This window comes from Podarcis melisellensis (assembly GCF_964234715.1).
Source record: "Podarcis melisellensis genome assembly, chromosome: 5".
Lineage (NCBI taxonomy): Eukaryota > Metazoa > Chordata > Lepidosauria > Squamata > Lacertidae > Podarcis > Podarcis melisellensis.
In genome coordinates this window covers 35,169,802-35,185,646 of record NC_138537.1, presented here as the reverse complement: position 1 = coordinate 35,185,646, position 15,845 = coordinate 35,169,802, and the positions used below count along the sequence as shown (strand labels likewise).

General features: G+C 43.6%; 1 protein-coding gene across 1 annotated transcript in view; it reads right to left on the bottom strand.

Moving 5' to 3' along the window:
* GPC1 (glypican 1) overlaps nt 1–15,845 on the bottom strand; it is a 189,465-nt gene that overhangs the window by 76,263 nt on the left and 97,357 nt on the right. Inside the window, exon 2 of the mRNA XM_081910466.1 lies at nt 11,892–12,050. Within this exon, the coding sequence (XP_081766592.1) occupies nt 11,892–12,050 (159 nt within the window). The remainder of the gene's footprint in view (nt 1–11,891; nt 12,051–15,845) is intronic.

The window sequence follows — 15,845 nt, the reverse complement described above, 5'->3', positions numbered from 1 at the left end:
CACGGTGAGGGTTTGCCAAACTAGTCCAACAAAGTTGATGTTGAAAAAACATTGCTTTGAAACTGGTGATCTTTGCTTCTTCCAGTACACTGGAATTAGTTCGCCTGTCTTCCCAAGTGATGTGTAATATTTTTTTTGAGACACTGCTGATGGAATTTTTTGAGGAGTTGGCAATGACATTTATAAGTGGTCCATGCTTCACAAGTATACAGTTAGGTTGGTAATACAATAGCTTTGTAAACAAACATTTTGGTTTCCCTGTGAATGTCCTCAAACAATTTGCACTTCATTTGGGACAAAGCTGCACTTGCAGAGCTCAGGCAATGCTGGATTTCAGCATCAATGTCAGCCTTTGTGGAAAGATAACTGCCCAAGTAGGAGAAGTGATCAACACTTTCCAATGTTACACCACTGAGTTGGATTTGTGGCACTGCAGAGGGGTTGTTTTGTGCTTGTTGGTGCAGCACTCTGGTTTTTCGGATGTTGGGCGATAGGCCAAGCTTTTTGTAAGCTTCTGTGAAGATAATTAGGATGGTATGGAGATCATCCTCTGAGTGTGCACACACTACATTGTCATCAGCATACTAAAGCTCTATGACGGAAGTTACAGTAATTTTACTCTTTGCTTTCAGCCCACTAAGATTAGAGAGCTTTCCATCTGTTTGATACAGTATCTGATTTCTACAAAGTGTAGGATCATGGCAATGAAAATAATAGATTTGGGGTGATAACACAACCCTATTTAACACCTGATTCCACTGTGAATGGTTCACTTTGAGAGCCATTGTTATCAGTGGTCATTTCACCCCTACAATGCATCTGAGGAAGGGCAAACTGTCAAATGGCACCTCCATTTTTTTATTTGTAAAATGGGACACCAAACCCCCCTACAACCAACCTCTGCATAATACTATATTAACAGCAGTATTACACAATAGATAAATCACACATACCCAGACCCCATTATCAGTATTACTATAAATTATATTTCAGTACTCATGAGGAACAACGTTTAACTGCATTACTTGGGGGGTAAGGGGGTGGGGAAGAATGGTAGAAGCTGTTATCTTGGTGTTAATTACTGCTAATCAAATTCTGGTGCATCAGACCTTGGCTGGTGTAACAGGATTCTTGGAAGAAGGCTGCAGAAGGAATTTAGCTGATCCTATCTCACTTTACAGTTCTGAACTCAAGCCAGCTGGGTGACTGTGATCGTATTCATCATCATGTCTCTTCAGTGGTTGATGGTAACATCACATTTTTATAATCAAAGCTGGACTGATTGACTGTATACTCTGCAATACAGGCGGTTTCAAAGGGGGTTCAGACATTAGTCCCCCTGAACATTAAAGTGAACTCCACCAATGCTGTCCTCTGAAACAACTGACAGTACTTCATTAGCTTAGCAAGCTCAATCGCATATCACAGAAAAGCTTGATCTACATTTGAAGTCCCAAAACAGATGTCATCCCACTGTTTTCTGAACACCACAGATCCATCTGAGACACAACATGGTAACATCTGCTTCCCCGCCGTGTACAGAGCTGAAGAAAAACACTTTGCTCTTCTGACCTAAATTTCAGTTATTTTAAACACAGCAGCTCATGATAGATGTCAGCTTTCTGCTCTCTGTTTTAGGTATGTTATTCCTTGTCCAGTGAACCCAGAAGCATTGTCTTCTCATTCAGTCAACAGACTTTAAGAAAGAGAGATTGTGCTCGTGTCATTCTTTAAAACAAACTGCTGCGCGCGCACACTAAACCATGCCCGTAAGCCTACAATGGGAGCTGGCAGCTTTAATGAGAGGAGAAGGGGCTGTGTGGGGAAAGAAAACCTCCAGGTGCTCAAGCTGTTACAGGTGAATAGAAGCCCTTGCTTCCCTGAGGCAGCTCTCTGTCAGGTTTAATCTCCCCAAGTTCTGGAATGTGCTTTTGATAGACATCTCGCCCCCATGTTTAGTTAAACACTGAGAGGGAAGCTGCTGCTCACTGCATGAGAAGGAATTGCCTCTTTGCCAAGGCTTGATTCCTGTTGAAAGCGGCAGGATCAACATAAATCACTTCCTGTTGTTTGTGTTTTTCTGAAGGTAGATATCCCCACACTCTCCACACCATAAAGACAGCAGGATGCTCAAGGCTTCCTATCGCCTAGCTTCCAAGAGGAATAAAGGGTCTTATTTCCCTTTGTTCTGAGCCTTGTTTACTTCTCCTACATAAGGCCTCAGACTTACCAGTTTGTGGGATGACACACTGTGCTTGTCAAGTTCAAAAACAGCCAAACAGCAACGACACAAGAAAGCAGGATGAATTTACAGAACCAATTCTGGAGGCACTTTCAGTCACTGAACCAACCTATGCACACTTTGGTTAATAGGACTTCCATGGGAGTTTCAGGCAATGAGCCACTTCTCACGTAACTCTTTTCTGACATAAAGCTCTCTGGAGTGCATCTGACCCTGCGCCTCTTGGGAAGTACTGTACAAGTGCACATTTTGACACAAATACACAGTTTGCGAAACTGCAGAATAAACATTCCACAAGTCACCACGCACACATTTCCCCCCTCTACACGGGGCTCATAATCTTCTAGTACAATAACTTAAATTGAATTACTTGCGAGTATCAGATAGGCCTAGGATTTAAACATTTGATGCTGTAGAATACTATGTTAAAAGCTAAAATGAAAAGAAAGAAAGATGTTAATGGACTAAGTAAATTATATGTGAAAATAGTTCTGGAAAACTGCTACAATGATATATATGGAAACTCAGGCAGGGGGATTTGAGGAAGTCACCCAACAATGTTAACAAAAATGGAATTGTTACAGTTAGGATGTATGTATGTTTGCTTTTTGATGTTTTCTTTTGATGTTTGTTGACATGTTTGTTATAAATTTGGAAAATTCATAAATTTTGGGGGGGGAAACCATAATCTTCTAGTACAAGCATGTGATGCAGCCCTAAAAGAGGGTATGACCAATTTAATGGGTTGGTTGTGCTACTTTAGAGCTTTGGTTATGTGGTTCTTTGACCCACATGAACTCCCCAAGGCTAATGGGGGGCTGACATGGGCTATGCACAATGTGCTTGGATTGGCAAAACTTTCTACAAAGGGTATGAGGATATTTCAGAGAGCAAGTCACTGCATTTGCTCTGTTCCCAACTGTGTTTTGCAGTGTATGGCCAGGATTATAGGAAGCTGCTGCCTACATGTGTTGTAACAGCTCCAGTTGCTATTGTGCCAATGAGGTGGCTGCACTGTAAAACAAAGCAGAATCTGCCTCATCTATAGCAGAACTAGAAGGCCTACTGCCAGTTAATTTTCTAGTTGGGACAAGTACCGTATGTGAAATTCAGCTTTTACTTCTTACTTAATGGCCCAGAAACTACAGTGAACAGAATTCTGCTTAAATGCACCTGTTAAAGCAGGGATGGGGAATGGAATCTGGCCGGTAGGTTGGATCCTTATCTCTATGCACACCAGTGAAGATAGTTTGACAGGTGGGAAGCCCCGCCCACCAGTCAATCACTTGATGTTGTGATGACATCAGGTGACCCAGATATTTTGGACCAGAACTTCCACCAGTCCCAGCCAAGGATGAGAGTCATAGGTCAAAACCTCTGGACTGTATAAGGTTGGGTAAGGCTAGCCTAGACTGTATATTTATTACACACCCATCAAATACATTATCAGGTTGGATACTACAAAATATAATGAATACATTAAAATGAGCCAAAAACAGCTGCTCTGTTTTACCCTTTGTTCTGGCCCTCCGATTCTCTTCTGCATGTATACTGCCTTCCTACTACTGGGATGTAGACCCTCTGCCTCCAAGATCCCATGCCTCAGATCAACTTTCTCCTTGGCTCCTTCTTTCTTTGACTTAATCTCTCCATTCCTTAGATCCCTGTTACAGCTTATTCCTTGGCTGAGCTCTGGAATAAAGGTAGTTAACCTGTGGTTCTCCCATCAGCCCCAGCCAGCATGACCAACATCTGGAGGGTCACAGGTTCTGCCCCACTTCCCAATTTCCAGCTTCCTTCTCCCACAACACACAGTTCTGGCTGGCCTTAAGATTTCTTCTGAATCTTTCTTGCTTTGTCTCCCCATCCTCTCTATAAACATTAGCAGAGTTGTTCCACCAGCAGCTGCAATGTGCACGCCATCTTGCCTAAACATTGTCAAAGGATTTGTGTTCACAAGAACAAAAAGCAACATAGAAGTTGTACCTATGATATGAAAGGGCAGTGACTTTGGACACTACATGAAAGTATACTGCATGGCACAATGTGATTTTCCTGCTCATGTGCTCATTTAAAAGCAAAGAGTACTGAGTACGTAGCACTCATAAGTAACAGGCCACTGGTGGCCAGTTTTAGCAAGTTCTATGAAGCTTGGCCCAAACCAATCTAATCTGATCCAACAGATAACATTTCATGCACTTATCTTCTGCTTTAAATAGAAATATGTGAAAAAATATAACCATTCTCCTATCTTCCAGTCCACTGAAATGTCAGCTCAACAGTCATTTATTTTTGTACTGATCATTTCATTCCTAAATCCTTCAAGCCTACACTACTGGAATTACACTGCATCCCTCCATAAAAGGGCTACAGCAAAGAATGTAGCGTGTCCAAAATGGTGTGCTAATGTAAATGAATTCCTTTTACAAAGCAGCATTTGTTTGGATTTGAAATCTGATGCAAGAGCGGCGGAAAACACTGTTAATTTATTAATAGTCAGATGGTTAGTCTTCAATTCGTGACAACTTCCAGCATAATCACCCTTTTAATGTCTGGAAGTAGTGATTCAGTTTTAAGAGAATATGGAACTGTCCACATAAAATGCCATAGTCATGATTTCAGATGTTCTCCCCTCCCCTTGTTTATTAACACATTCATTCGGAACTTTAAAGCTAATAAGGCTTTTAGATGACACCAAATGACTTTGCAGACAGTGTGCTAAAAATACAGAACCACATTTATTCGCAACGAAATAGCTCACAAATAAACTAAACTGTTAGTCTATAAACTATCCGGGCTTTTAAACAAAACAGGATTATTATTTTTTAAACTGCATGCTAACATTTCCTTTAAAGGACCAAATAATTTTGAAAATGAAAATGTCCTGACTCTCGGATAAAGGTCATCTGTCATATGGTCTCTGTAACTAAACTGCACCCAAGTATTTGAGAAGAGAGAAACAGTACATTATTACGACTGGAGAGAAATGGGGCAGAGGGAGGAGATACTGAAGCTCAACAACTGAGCTTTGATTAATGTCATAACGGCAGCCTTGTTATGTTCAGCGTGGATCCCCCTGTTGTCACTTCCTGTTGACAAACTCCTTTTGCATTCATTCCTTTTAACCAGCTACGCCACCATAGCATGTACGACAGCTCCTTGGTGTACAAGTCTTAGGGCTACTGCTGGAATAACCACAGCGGGGAAGAGCAATCCTAAACCCCGGCTGGAAGCAACAGTGCAGTCGATCAACTTCAGCACCTGAAACCCTGTTAGCTTATGTCAGCCAAGGCAGAAGGGTGGGGGTGCAGCCTGTGGGTAATTTTTTGCTATCCTAACTCAATGGTACAGTTCATTAGCTCCCTCCCAACCCGCCCCCCCCCACTGGAAAATGGATCAATTTAGGATTCCACAGAGGTCAACAGTGCCTAGTGTTATGCCCATGCCTTTTAGAGCAGGGGTTTAATATTTTAGCCTTAGTCCTGTGGGTTATGTTCAAAGTGCCTTAAGGATTAACAGCAATGAGAAGGAACTATCTGTTGACATTAGTGCATAGCTTTCTGTGTTGATCTCAAATTTTGTACACTTCTGTGCATATGTCATATTGTTAACTTGCTCCATTAACATTTTGGAGCAAAACCAAAATATTACGAAGTTTTATTGATGAACACGTTGCAAATATTAAGCTGTTTCAAATACATCTTATACACAGGTGCCCAGACAAAGGTCCATACAAGACAACCCGCAGTTAGGGTTAGGGTTACTTCCAAGTAACCGCAGGCAAAATTAAGAATTCTGTGGCTACTGAATTGCAGATGGCACAGCTGAAAGTAGTAAAGTCTGGATAACAACCAGCAGAGGGCACACCCTATCACTTTTTGATAAGTTATAGAATCACTCTGAGAGAGAAAAAAGTGATGCTTTGCCACTTTTGGGGGGTCCAGAATACTTATGATGACTCTGTAGGGGGAACTGAGTTCAGCTTCCTGTCTACTCCATCCCAACCTGTCACACTTTTCCAATAGTCAAGACTGCCAGACTGCGCAGCTGCTGAAGATGAGTATTCCAGGATCTGGGAGGGAATATCTACCATCCTGGGCAGAAATACCATCACCACAACAGCTGAGATCCCCTCTCTACAGCACTGCCTCGTAGGAAGCCTCCTTATACTGACTCAGGCCATTGGTCCCTCTAGCTTATTTCAGAAACCTAGACTTTTAGCTAAAGTAGATGATCTACCCACTGAGCTACAGTCTTTTTATTCTTTCACCTCTTTAAGGAACAGACATTTAGCAGATGACTGCCTGAAAAAGCATTGTTCTTTGAATGGCTTTTTGATGTGGTTATTTGAAGTTTAAAAGCACACACCCAGTTTTTTATATTTACAGTGGCATCCCCCCCCCCCCAAGTTGGCTCCTTTTATCCTCCAAACCATTTGATTTCCTTAGATTGAGAGCCCCTTGGGGACAAAACTATTAACATTTAGAAAAACTGCTGTAAGCTGCTCGGAGCCAATGGGAAAGAGCAGGATGTAAATCAATCAAACCGAGTACTAAAAGCACTGGGAATTCCCAGTATCACTATTGCAGATAAGTTAAATATTTCAGATTGCCGGTAGAAGGTATGATTAGGACAGAACTGTGGCTAGGCCAAGAAGAAAATCAATCTAATTGGATAGCTGGAGGGTACTGAACTCTCAGTGAGGCTCTGCTCTGGCCATACCACTTGAGCAACGTTTAGGATTTTAGACCAACCACAATGAGAAATGGCTAGTCCAAAAACAGGTATATCTGTAGGATTCTATCCAACCTACAATCCCACTGGCAGCCCTGTGTACTCCTGGAGATGACTGTTTGGGAACTAAAAAAGGTAAAGGTAAAGACCTCTGGACGGTTAAGTCCAGTCAAAGGTGACTATAAGGTTGCGGCACTCATCTCGCTTTCAGGCCGAGGGAGCCGGCGTTTGTCCACAGACAGCTTTCCGTCCTGTGGCCAGCATGACTAAATTGCTTCTGGTGCAACAGAACACAGTGACGGAAACTAGAGCGCAAGGAAACGCTATTTACCGTCCTGCCACAGCAGTACCTATTTATTTACTTGCACTAGCATGCTTTCGAACTGCTAGGTTGGCAGGAGCTGGGACAGAGCAATGGGAGCTCACTCCTTCACGGGGATCCAAACTGACAACCTTCAGATCGGCAAGTCTGTGATAGGAATTTTATGGTCTTAGATATATGGTAATGTTCATAAGTGTACCAACCAAGCACATACATAGATCAGCACAGGAAGGCCAACCTGGAACCATTTTGATTCCTAAACTGAGCAAATGTTTTCTCTGCAAGGTCAAACTGGAAAAGCCTCCCCATTGTCTTTTCCTTCACCAAACCTGTCTTAAGGGTATGTCTGTGTTTGAATAGGGTGTGAGCCTGGGACATGGCCCAGGAACTAAGTATCATTACAAAAGACTGGCCAGGCTACCCAGGAAATCCATCAAGTAACCTGCCAGACAGGAGGTAAACAACAACAGGAGAAAAACAGTATTAAAATTTCTGTTTAGACCGCCTTTTCTGTGATGTAGGTGTGATGTATCTGAGGGGTGGTCTTAGGTTACACCCTTTCTGTGATGTATGTATGATGTTTCTGGAGGTGGTCTTGATCTACAGGGTGGCAATTTCAAAAGTCTTTATAAGGCCTTGCACACCATTTTTCGGGGTCCCTCCTCTCTCCTGCAAGTGAGGGGAGCACCCTGTTGCAACAGATCAATAAAGGCCAAGCCTACAGCCTGCTGTTTTGCTCCAAGTAATCCTGGTTGGTGTCTTTGTTTTTGTCCAAGGGAGCCCTCAGATTTTTCCAAGGGATTTGTCCAAGGGAGCCCTCAGATTTTTCCGTCCAAGAGGCTCAGTGGTTGAGACCACAGCACCACCTGTGTCCCTCCTTTTGAGGTACCAGATATATGAAAGGCCTTTAACCCTTGACTTCTTTTTTATTTATTCCCCAAGAAGCCCCCAAACTGATGCTGGCTCCATAGGCGCCGACTCCATGGGGCCTGAGGGGGCCCAAGCCCCCTCAAAAATTCGTTTGGGGGGGCTCCGCCCCCCCAATAATTTAACAAAATTATTACCGTATTTTTCCCTCAAAAAGAGGAAGCGGCTGCTTTCCTGCATTCTGCCTCAGGGTCTTACTGCCCACCCTCCTCTGTTTCCTTGCTGTGTTTGCTCAAACGGAACAAAGAGCAGGGAAAGCCCCTCCCCTCCAGGCATGCAGGCAGGAGGGGGAGAGAGAGAGAGAGCGAGAGAGAGCGTGCGAGCTGGCTGGCTTGGGTGGGTAGGTGAGGGAAAACTTTTGCCTTCCTTTCCTCCTTGCCGTTATACCCCTCCCCTGCATTCTTAGCCAGCTGCTTCTCTGCACACCCCTCTCGTGCTCCTTGTCCGTTCTGTGTTTTTCCTTCCCTCCCCACTTAAAATGTGCTTTAAAAGCATGGATCCACATGGATCCTCAGGATCTTTGCATTGGGTCACCCCAAATTCACCAACAGATCACATAGCATGTCCATGGCTACAGCCTGCACCACAAAAATCACGCACCCACTGTTGCCTGGGGCTGCAGTGGTGCAAAAATGTGGTTAAAAAGCATGGATCCACATGGATCCTCAGGATCTTTGCATTGGGTCACCCCAAATTCACCATCAGATCACATAGCATGTCCATGGCTACAGCCTGCCCCCCCAAAATCACACACCCACTGTTGCCTGGGGCTGCAATGGTGCAAAAACGTGGTTACAAAACATGGATCCACAGGGATCCTCAGGATCTTTGCATTGGGTCACCCCAAATTCACCATCAGAGCACATAGCATGTCCATGGCTACAGCCTGCCCCCCAAAAATCACACACCCACTGTTGCCTGGGGCTGCAATGGTGCAAAAACGTGGTTACAAAGCATGGATCCACAGGGATTCTCAGGATTTTTGCATTGGGTCACCCCAAATTCACCATCAGATCACATGTCTGTGGCCACAGCATGAAGCACAAAAATGATACATCATTAATATTCACTGCCCACGGCGGCAGCCAATCGGCTGCCGCAAAGGGCGGGCCCCCACAGGTTCACTTAAGGTCGGGGCAGCCCGGGGCTCGCCCCTTTCGTTCCCCCAGCAGCAGCGGTTTGGAGGTCTTGGGCCCCCCCAATATTTTTTATAAGTCGGTATGGGCCCCCCCCAATATTTTTTATAAGTCGGCGCCCCTGGCTGGCTCCTACACGATATATGAATGCTGGTGGCAATGAACCCTTTGAAACATTTTGTGGAATTGTGTCTCTAATGCTATCAATGATGCCATGATCCACGCAGCAAGAAAAGGGTGGAATGGAGATGTGGAACCACCTAATGGCTTCTTGGCCAATATGGCACCTTCTGTATCAGAATCACTAAACATGATCTGGTAAGTTGTTTTAAAGATGCTGCTACGGGATTGCAAGGAAGAAACAGCTGAGCATTTTGTCCAACTATCCTTACATAAGGCTTGTTTATACAAGCAACTGTTCTGGGATGACAATGGCCTGATCCAATTTCGCCTTCCAATTTGTTTATACGTTTAAGAGTTGAATCAAAGGCCGTGTGTGTGTGTGTGTGTGTGTGTGTATTGAGAATGAACAAATAAGTCCTTCTAAGATGAGAGGCTCTTAATTCACCATTTTTAATCACAGCAATGTAAATGTAACCTCAACAACAAGATAAAACACAGTTGTAGCTACATCAGAGCAAGCCACTCTATCTGTCTCCCATGTATATAAATAGATTGGTAGTTATTTTTTTTCCAATTAAGAAGATACTTGCAAAGAATTTCTTTTGACACTGATTTTACTAAAGCCACATTCATATGAGCGCACAGCAACTCATTTTCTTGCTAGTTTTCTTCTTTTGTTCATTTACCAGAGAACTAATAGGAGTATCAGTGAAAGAGACAAACTATGCGTATTTTTAAAGAAAGCAAATTCATGTCATGCTGTATTTTCTCATTGTGTGCCCTGTCAGTTGATTTAGCAAAGTCAAATGTTGTTAAATAATATCACAATTTGGTGTTAAATTGCTTTAGGTTCTTAATTCTTGCTTTAAAATTTAACCAAGAACTGATGGTTCAGATAGAAGTCTGAAGTAAGTAGGATAAACGGTCAGAAGCCCTGGTTCTGCTTTATGTCCAAACAAAGGATTGCGGTTTGTTGCTGCCCAACAAACTAAGCCGAAGCCATGGTTTGTGGGTTTGCTGACCATAGCTTGGTAGGAAGCAACAAAGTGCAGGCCCTGATTCAGGTGTGATACAAAACCAGGGCTTCTTGGTATGTTTATGCCCGTCACTCCAGGAGAGGTATGCATGGGCAGTGTCAAACCAGTCTGGCTTTTTGTTATGCATGAACACAGCCCAGATGACATGTTTGAATGTAGTGTTTAACATAAGACAGTGGGGAATTCCACAGGTTATACAGATGTTTGTCTTGACACCCCAGTTTTCTGTTCCACAATTTACCTAACAGTATCATCTTTTTCCTATCTGAAATATTTAGCAAATTGAAAAAGCAGAAGTACAACTTTAAACAAGTTAGTCCTAGAAAAATCAGACCATGAGTAACTTCAAAATAATCTTACTTAAATCAAATGCCAAACACTAATTGCGGCACTACTTAAGGAAACTGAAAAAGATGTGATGGGAGAAGGGAACATCTTTCCAAGCCTAAAGCATCCACTGAGGTTATGGCTGCCACAGAGAAGCAGAGATTTAAATGTTATAGTTTGATAATGTGTTTGTTTAACTGAACACATACATTGCTTCAGGACCAAGATAAAATGCGTCCTAGAGAAATAAAAATAATATTCCTAAGCTGCTGGCAAAAACACAGATAAGGAAAACATGCAACTCCAGCCAGTAGTTTTAAGATAGAAGCAAGTATTTCATTTGGGGGGTGGGGAGTTAATTATCTAACAATGTACAACCCTATCAGGCGATCTCTGTTGGCTTGTCGTTTATTATATAGTAAATTCTGCTTTTAATTACATTAAAGACAAGAGACAGGCTCTGTTTGAGGGCTGTTATAAATACAGGAAAAAGTCAGTTCAAGCAAATATATTGAATTAGCTAGTGATTTCAGTGGCTGAAGCCCGTTTTTCAACAAAAGATACACTTTCCAGTACTCTTTTGACATACCTGTGAAATAGCAACAACAAATCAGAAGATAACAGAAAACCATGGTTTAGCACTATGTGGAGGAGCCTGTAAAATCCCCAAACCAGGCTTGCAAAGCTCCTGCGTCCCACTGTGTGGATGAGAGGAATTTGTCTGGATTCAATTTTACTTAAAAACAACAACTTAGTTTAGCATTATTTTCAAAGCAGGAATCCTGGTTTAAAACAAATTCTGATTGTTCCATAAAAAGCTGGTTTCAAAACCATTAAACAAGCCAGAGTCTGAATCAGGACATCCAATTTGAACACAGCACTAAGTGGGGATTCCTTGAAAGTGAAACTAAACTCTGGCAAAGTCCTCTGCCCAGATGCAGGCAGGAGGAAAGGGGAAACAGGAGCAAGCAAGGGGCATAAAACCACAAAGTGCACCTTGTTTTCCAAACTGGACCAGCCAGTAAACATTTTGCATTACTTACCATCAAAGTTCTTGTACTGGGCTGTTAAGATTACTTGCACCGAGCGTGTGGCCTCCTTCAACATGCCTTCAAACTCATGCCGACTCTTGTTGGCAAAGTTCTCCTCCATCTCACTGGTGCAGCAAGTGTAGCCTTGTGGACAAATTCTCAAGTGTTCCCCTGAAAACAAGAGAGACAAATGTAGCTTGTTATAGTAGTTCATGTACAAGGCATTTCTAAGTGTGAGTGTGTGTGAGAGAGGGAGGAAGGGAGGACATGGCACAGTAATTTAACCGTGGATGCTTCCAGATGGGGACTTAGCATGGCAAACAGGTCGTTCAGTTATTGCAAACGGGTTGTTGGCAACAGAGTTTTTCTCAGTTTACCAGATTTCCCCTGGAAAGAGTAAATCTGGATTAAATGGGGTGGGGAAGAGATACAGGCAAGCATTTTTATGCCAATGCCAATGGCATTGTGCTGGTGCTGCAAAAATAAAAATAAAAATGGGTTCTTGAAGAGCACCCATCCCACAATAATTTGGAAACATTCCAGATATCAAGGATTGCTAACCCACTCCTTTCAGAGCAGCCTTAAAGACATTCAGGAACCAGAGCTGTACATCTGCAAACACACCTCAGTTTCCTCCTCCTCTTTACTTGCTGATATTGTAGGGATCCACTCAGTTAAAATAAAGGCACCCAAAACATATCTTGTCTAACCATGCGCTAAAATAATCCAATTACAAAAGTCAACACACATCATGTAATTTGGCCGTGATGGCCACAATCCTGCGGGTGCTTTTATAGAACGGCTGGGAAAATCGTGCCTCATCTTGTCTGTTTTGAAACCCAGGCAGCCCTGCGAGTGGGGAGGCTGCCATTGGAATCTGCACACGCTTCTCCAAGCGCATACTTCTCACAACCAAGTGCCTTTAGGGCTCTTTTTCTTGGAAGTGATGAATCTGCCTTGGTCTGTAACTCACTGTGTAAACTGCGGAGCTGGAGAAAATATTGCCAGTGATCTTTCAGATTGGCTGGATAGATAAGCATTCAATACTTGGCAGCTACAAGGTAATAGCTTACACCTGCCTTGAATCCCTTTTCTCTGATCCGCAGCAGGAAGACCAGGCTGCGAGACTCACTGGTGCATATAGTCCCTTTTGAGAGCAGCAGGCAACCACTGGAGAACCATAAGCTCTTGCTCTGTCCTCCTCTCCCTCCTTCCTTCCCTCCCCACAACACCAAACACAAAGCAGTAACAGTACATATTGTCCTCAGAGTCTAGATTCTCCCCTGCAATCAGAGGAAGGAGAAGCTATTTATGTCACTATAATGCACAAAACCCTTCAATGAATACTCGACAGATTCTACCCACCCTAGGTAACATCAGCAATCCAGTAAATTTAGCTGCTAAACTACGCCAGGGGTTGGGGGCCCGTGGCCCTCCAAATGTTGTTGGGCTCCAATTTTCATCATACCATACAACTCGCCATGCTGGCTGAGGCTGAAGGGAGTTCCAGTCTAACAACATATGGAAGGCTACACTGAAACAATATTTTTTTTCTTGGGGAGTGGGGAATATGGATGGTGGTGATGATGATATAGGCTGAAGAGTACAGGCAGTGACCATTCACACCACGCCCCAGTCCACCCTCTTGCAGGTACAAAAGGACTCGTGCATCAGCTAGTTGCTACCATTAATGGGATTAGCAATCAATCTACAAACTAGTATTTCCAGACAGCCTGAATCACAGCATCAACTCTTTCAAAAAATTCAATACTTATTCTACTTATTCAAGGGTATCTGTGACATTTGGTATCGCAGCATTTTAACTCGAGAGGAAGGCAAAGTTTTCATATTTTCTCTTTGCAATTCAAATTTATTGCACAATATAAAGAGGAAATTGTCTTCAAAGACATCTTTTAGTTTTTGATCTGACCCCATAATGGTGGTGGTTCCCTGTCATTTCGTAGCTGGCCGACGAAATATTAACTGCGCTCTTGGTTCTGCTTTCTCAGATCATTTGGCTTTATTTTGTCATTCCTCCTTTGCTGAAAAGGCACTCTAATAAGGAAACTGGGGTGGAGGGTGGGGAGGGGGTGTCTTCCTTCGCTGCTCAGAAGCATGCAATCGCCCAGACTAGTAGCGGCTTTCACACTGGGATTGTAGCCAGAGTCTCACAATGATTAACAGTCAATGATCCTTGGGGCAGGGCAACTATTTCCATCTCCAAGGCCACAGCTGACTAAGCAAAATAGCTATGCCAATTGCAATGAAATATTTTGAGAACAGTAAAATGAAAGGATTAAAGCAAAAGGATCAGAGGAACTGGAGGGGGAGCAACCCTTTTAGCCATAGGGTTCTTCTGCCCACACAACGTAACATTTTGTTCATTTGGTTTGCATTTGGGGGCGTGAATTCGGATAGAAACGCATCGCCTACATTTCCCTGGAGAGTAAAAAGAGAATCCATCAGTAATAAGGCCACATTTTCTTCTCCAGAAGCAGATGATCTGACACATGGCATTCCAAAAGGAGCCATTAATTCAAGATGAGCTGGAACACAATTTTCTGCAAAAATCTAAGCCATTTTGTAAAGGTAGCTTATAGAAAAACTCGGACACCCGACACCCCCCAAGCTGCTTTACATTTGCCTAGTCCATCAAATTGAACAGGCACTCCTGCAAGGTAGAAAATCCTCCAGACCTCAAACTGGGCAGCCACCCAAAGCTGTACCCTCTGTTTCAGCCAACTTCAGTTGGAGACTTGTAACACTCCCCCCCCCCCATGACAGGCCTTTAGAGAAATTTGACTCATTAAAGCACAATAAGGCTGAAGCAAGGATGTACCAATTGCACCTGAGACTGTACTAAAGGTAAAGGGACCCCTGACCATTAGGTCCAGTCACGGATGACTCTGGGGTTTCCCGCTCATCTTGCTTTATTGACCAAGGGAGCCGGCGTACAGCTTCCGGGTCATGTGGCCAGCATGACTAAGCCACTTCTGGCGAACCAGAGCAGTGCACGGAAACGCCGTTTACCTTCCCGCCGGAGCGGTACCTATTTATCTACTTGCACTTGCCGTGCTTTCGAACTGCTAGGTTGGCAGGAGCAGGGACCGAGCAACGGGAGCTCACCCCGTCACAGGGATTCAAACCGCCGACCTTCTGATCGGCAAGTCCTAGGCTCTGTGGTTTAACCCACAGTGCCACCCACATCCCCGAGACTGTACTAGTCACACCTAAAAAGAAGGGAGTAGTTGATGTGTCTTAGGAAGGAAGGCTGATTTCAAATTCTAGCATTTTCCACAGCATTTTTTTCAGCTGGAACTCAGTTGTGATACCTCTCAGGTGGGCTTCATTGCCATTATAAGAGAACAAGGGAGGCATTCGTGGTGAGTTCCAGCACCTCTTTTTCTTGAAAAATACCACAGCATTTTCAAAGAGCATCTGAACTGCAGCAGTGGCTGTCCAGCTGCACTACTGCAGTTTTAGATGGGGGTGAGGAACCTAGGGCCCTCCAGATGTTGTTGGGACTACAACTTCCATCATCCCCAATGACTGGGCATGCTGGCAGGGGGTTATGGAGGCCACAGGTTAACCTCTCCTAGTTTACATCAGGGTATCAAAGTGCAATGTTTGATTCACAGCAACTTAGTAGCTCCCCAGCGTTTTTGTGCTGTGTTTTTATGGATCATGTTCTGAGAGGTTGCTATGAACAGGAAACGTAATAGCAACCTAATTGGCTACCAATGGGCAGACCTTTGGAGGAAGTGATTTGCTGTACAGGACCTGTGGGGAAATGGGCATGGATCAATGAATGCTTCTGAAAGTCTAGCTGATCATTGCTTTGGCTGCTTATAGCTGGACAAACTTCTGCACCCAAACCATCAGCACACCTAAAATCTGCATACAGTGGTACCTTGGGTTAAGAACTTAATTCGTTCTGGAGGTCCGTTCTTAACATGAAACTGTTCT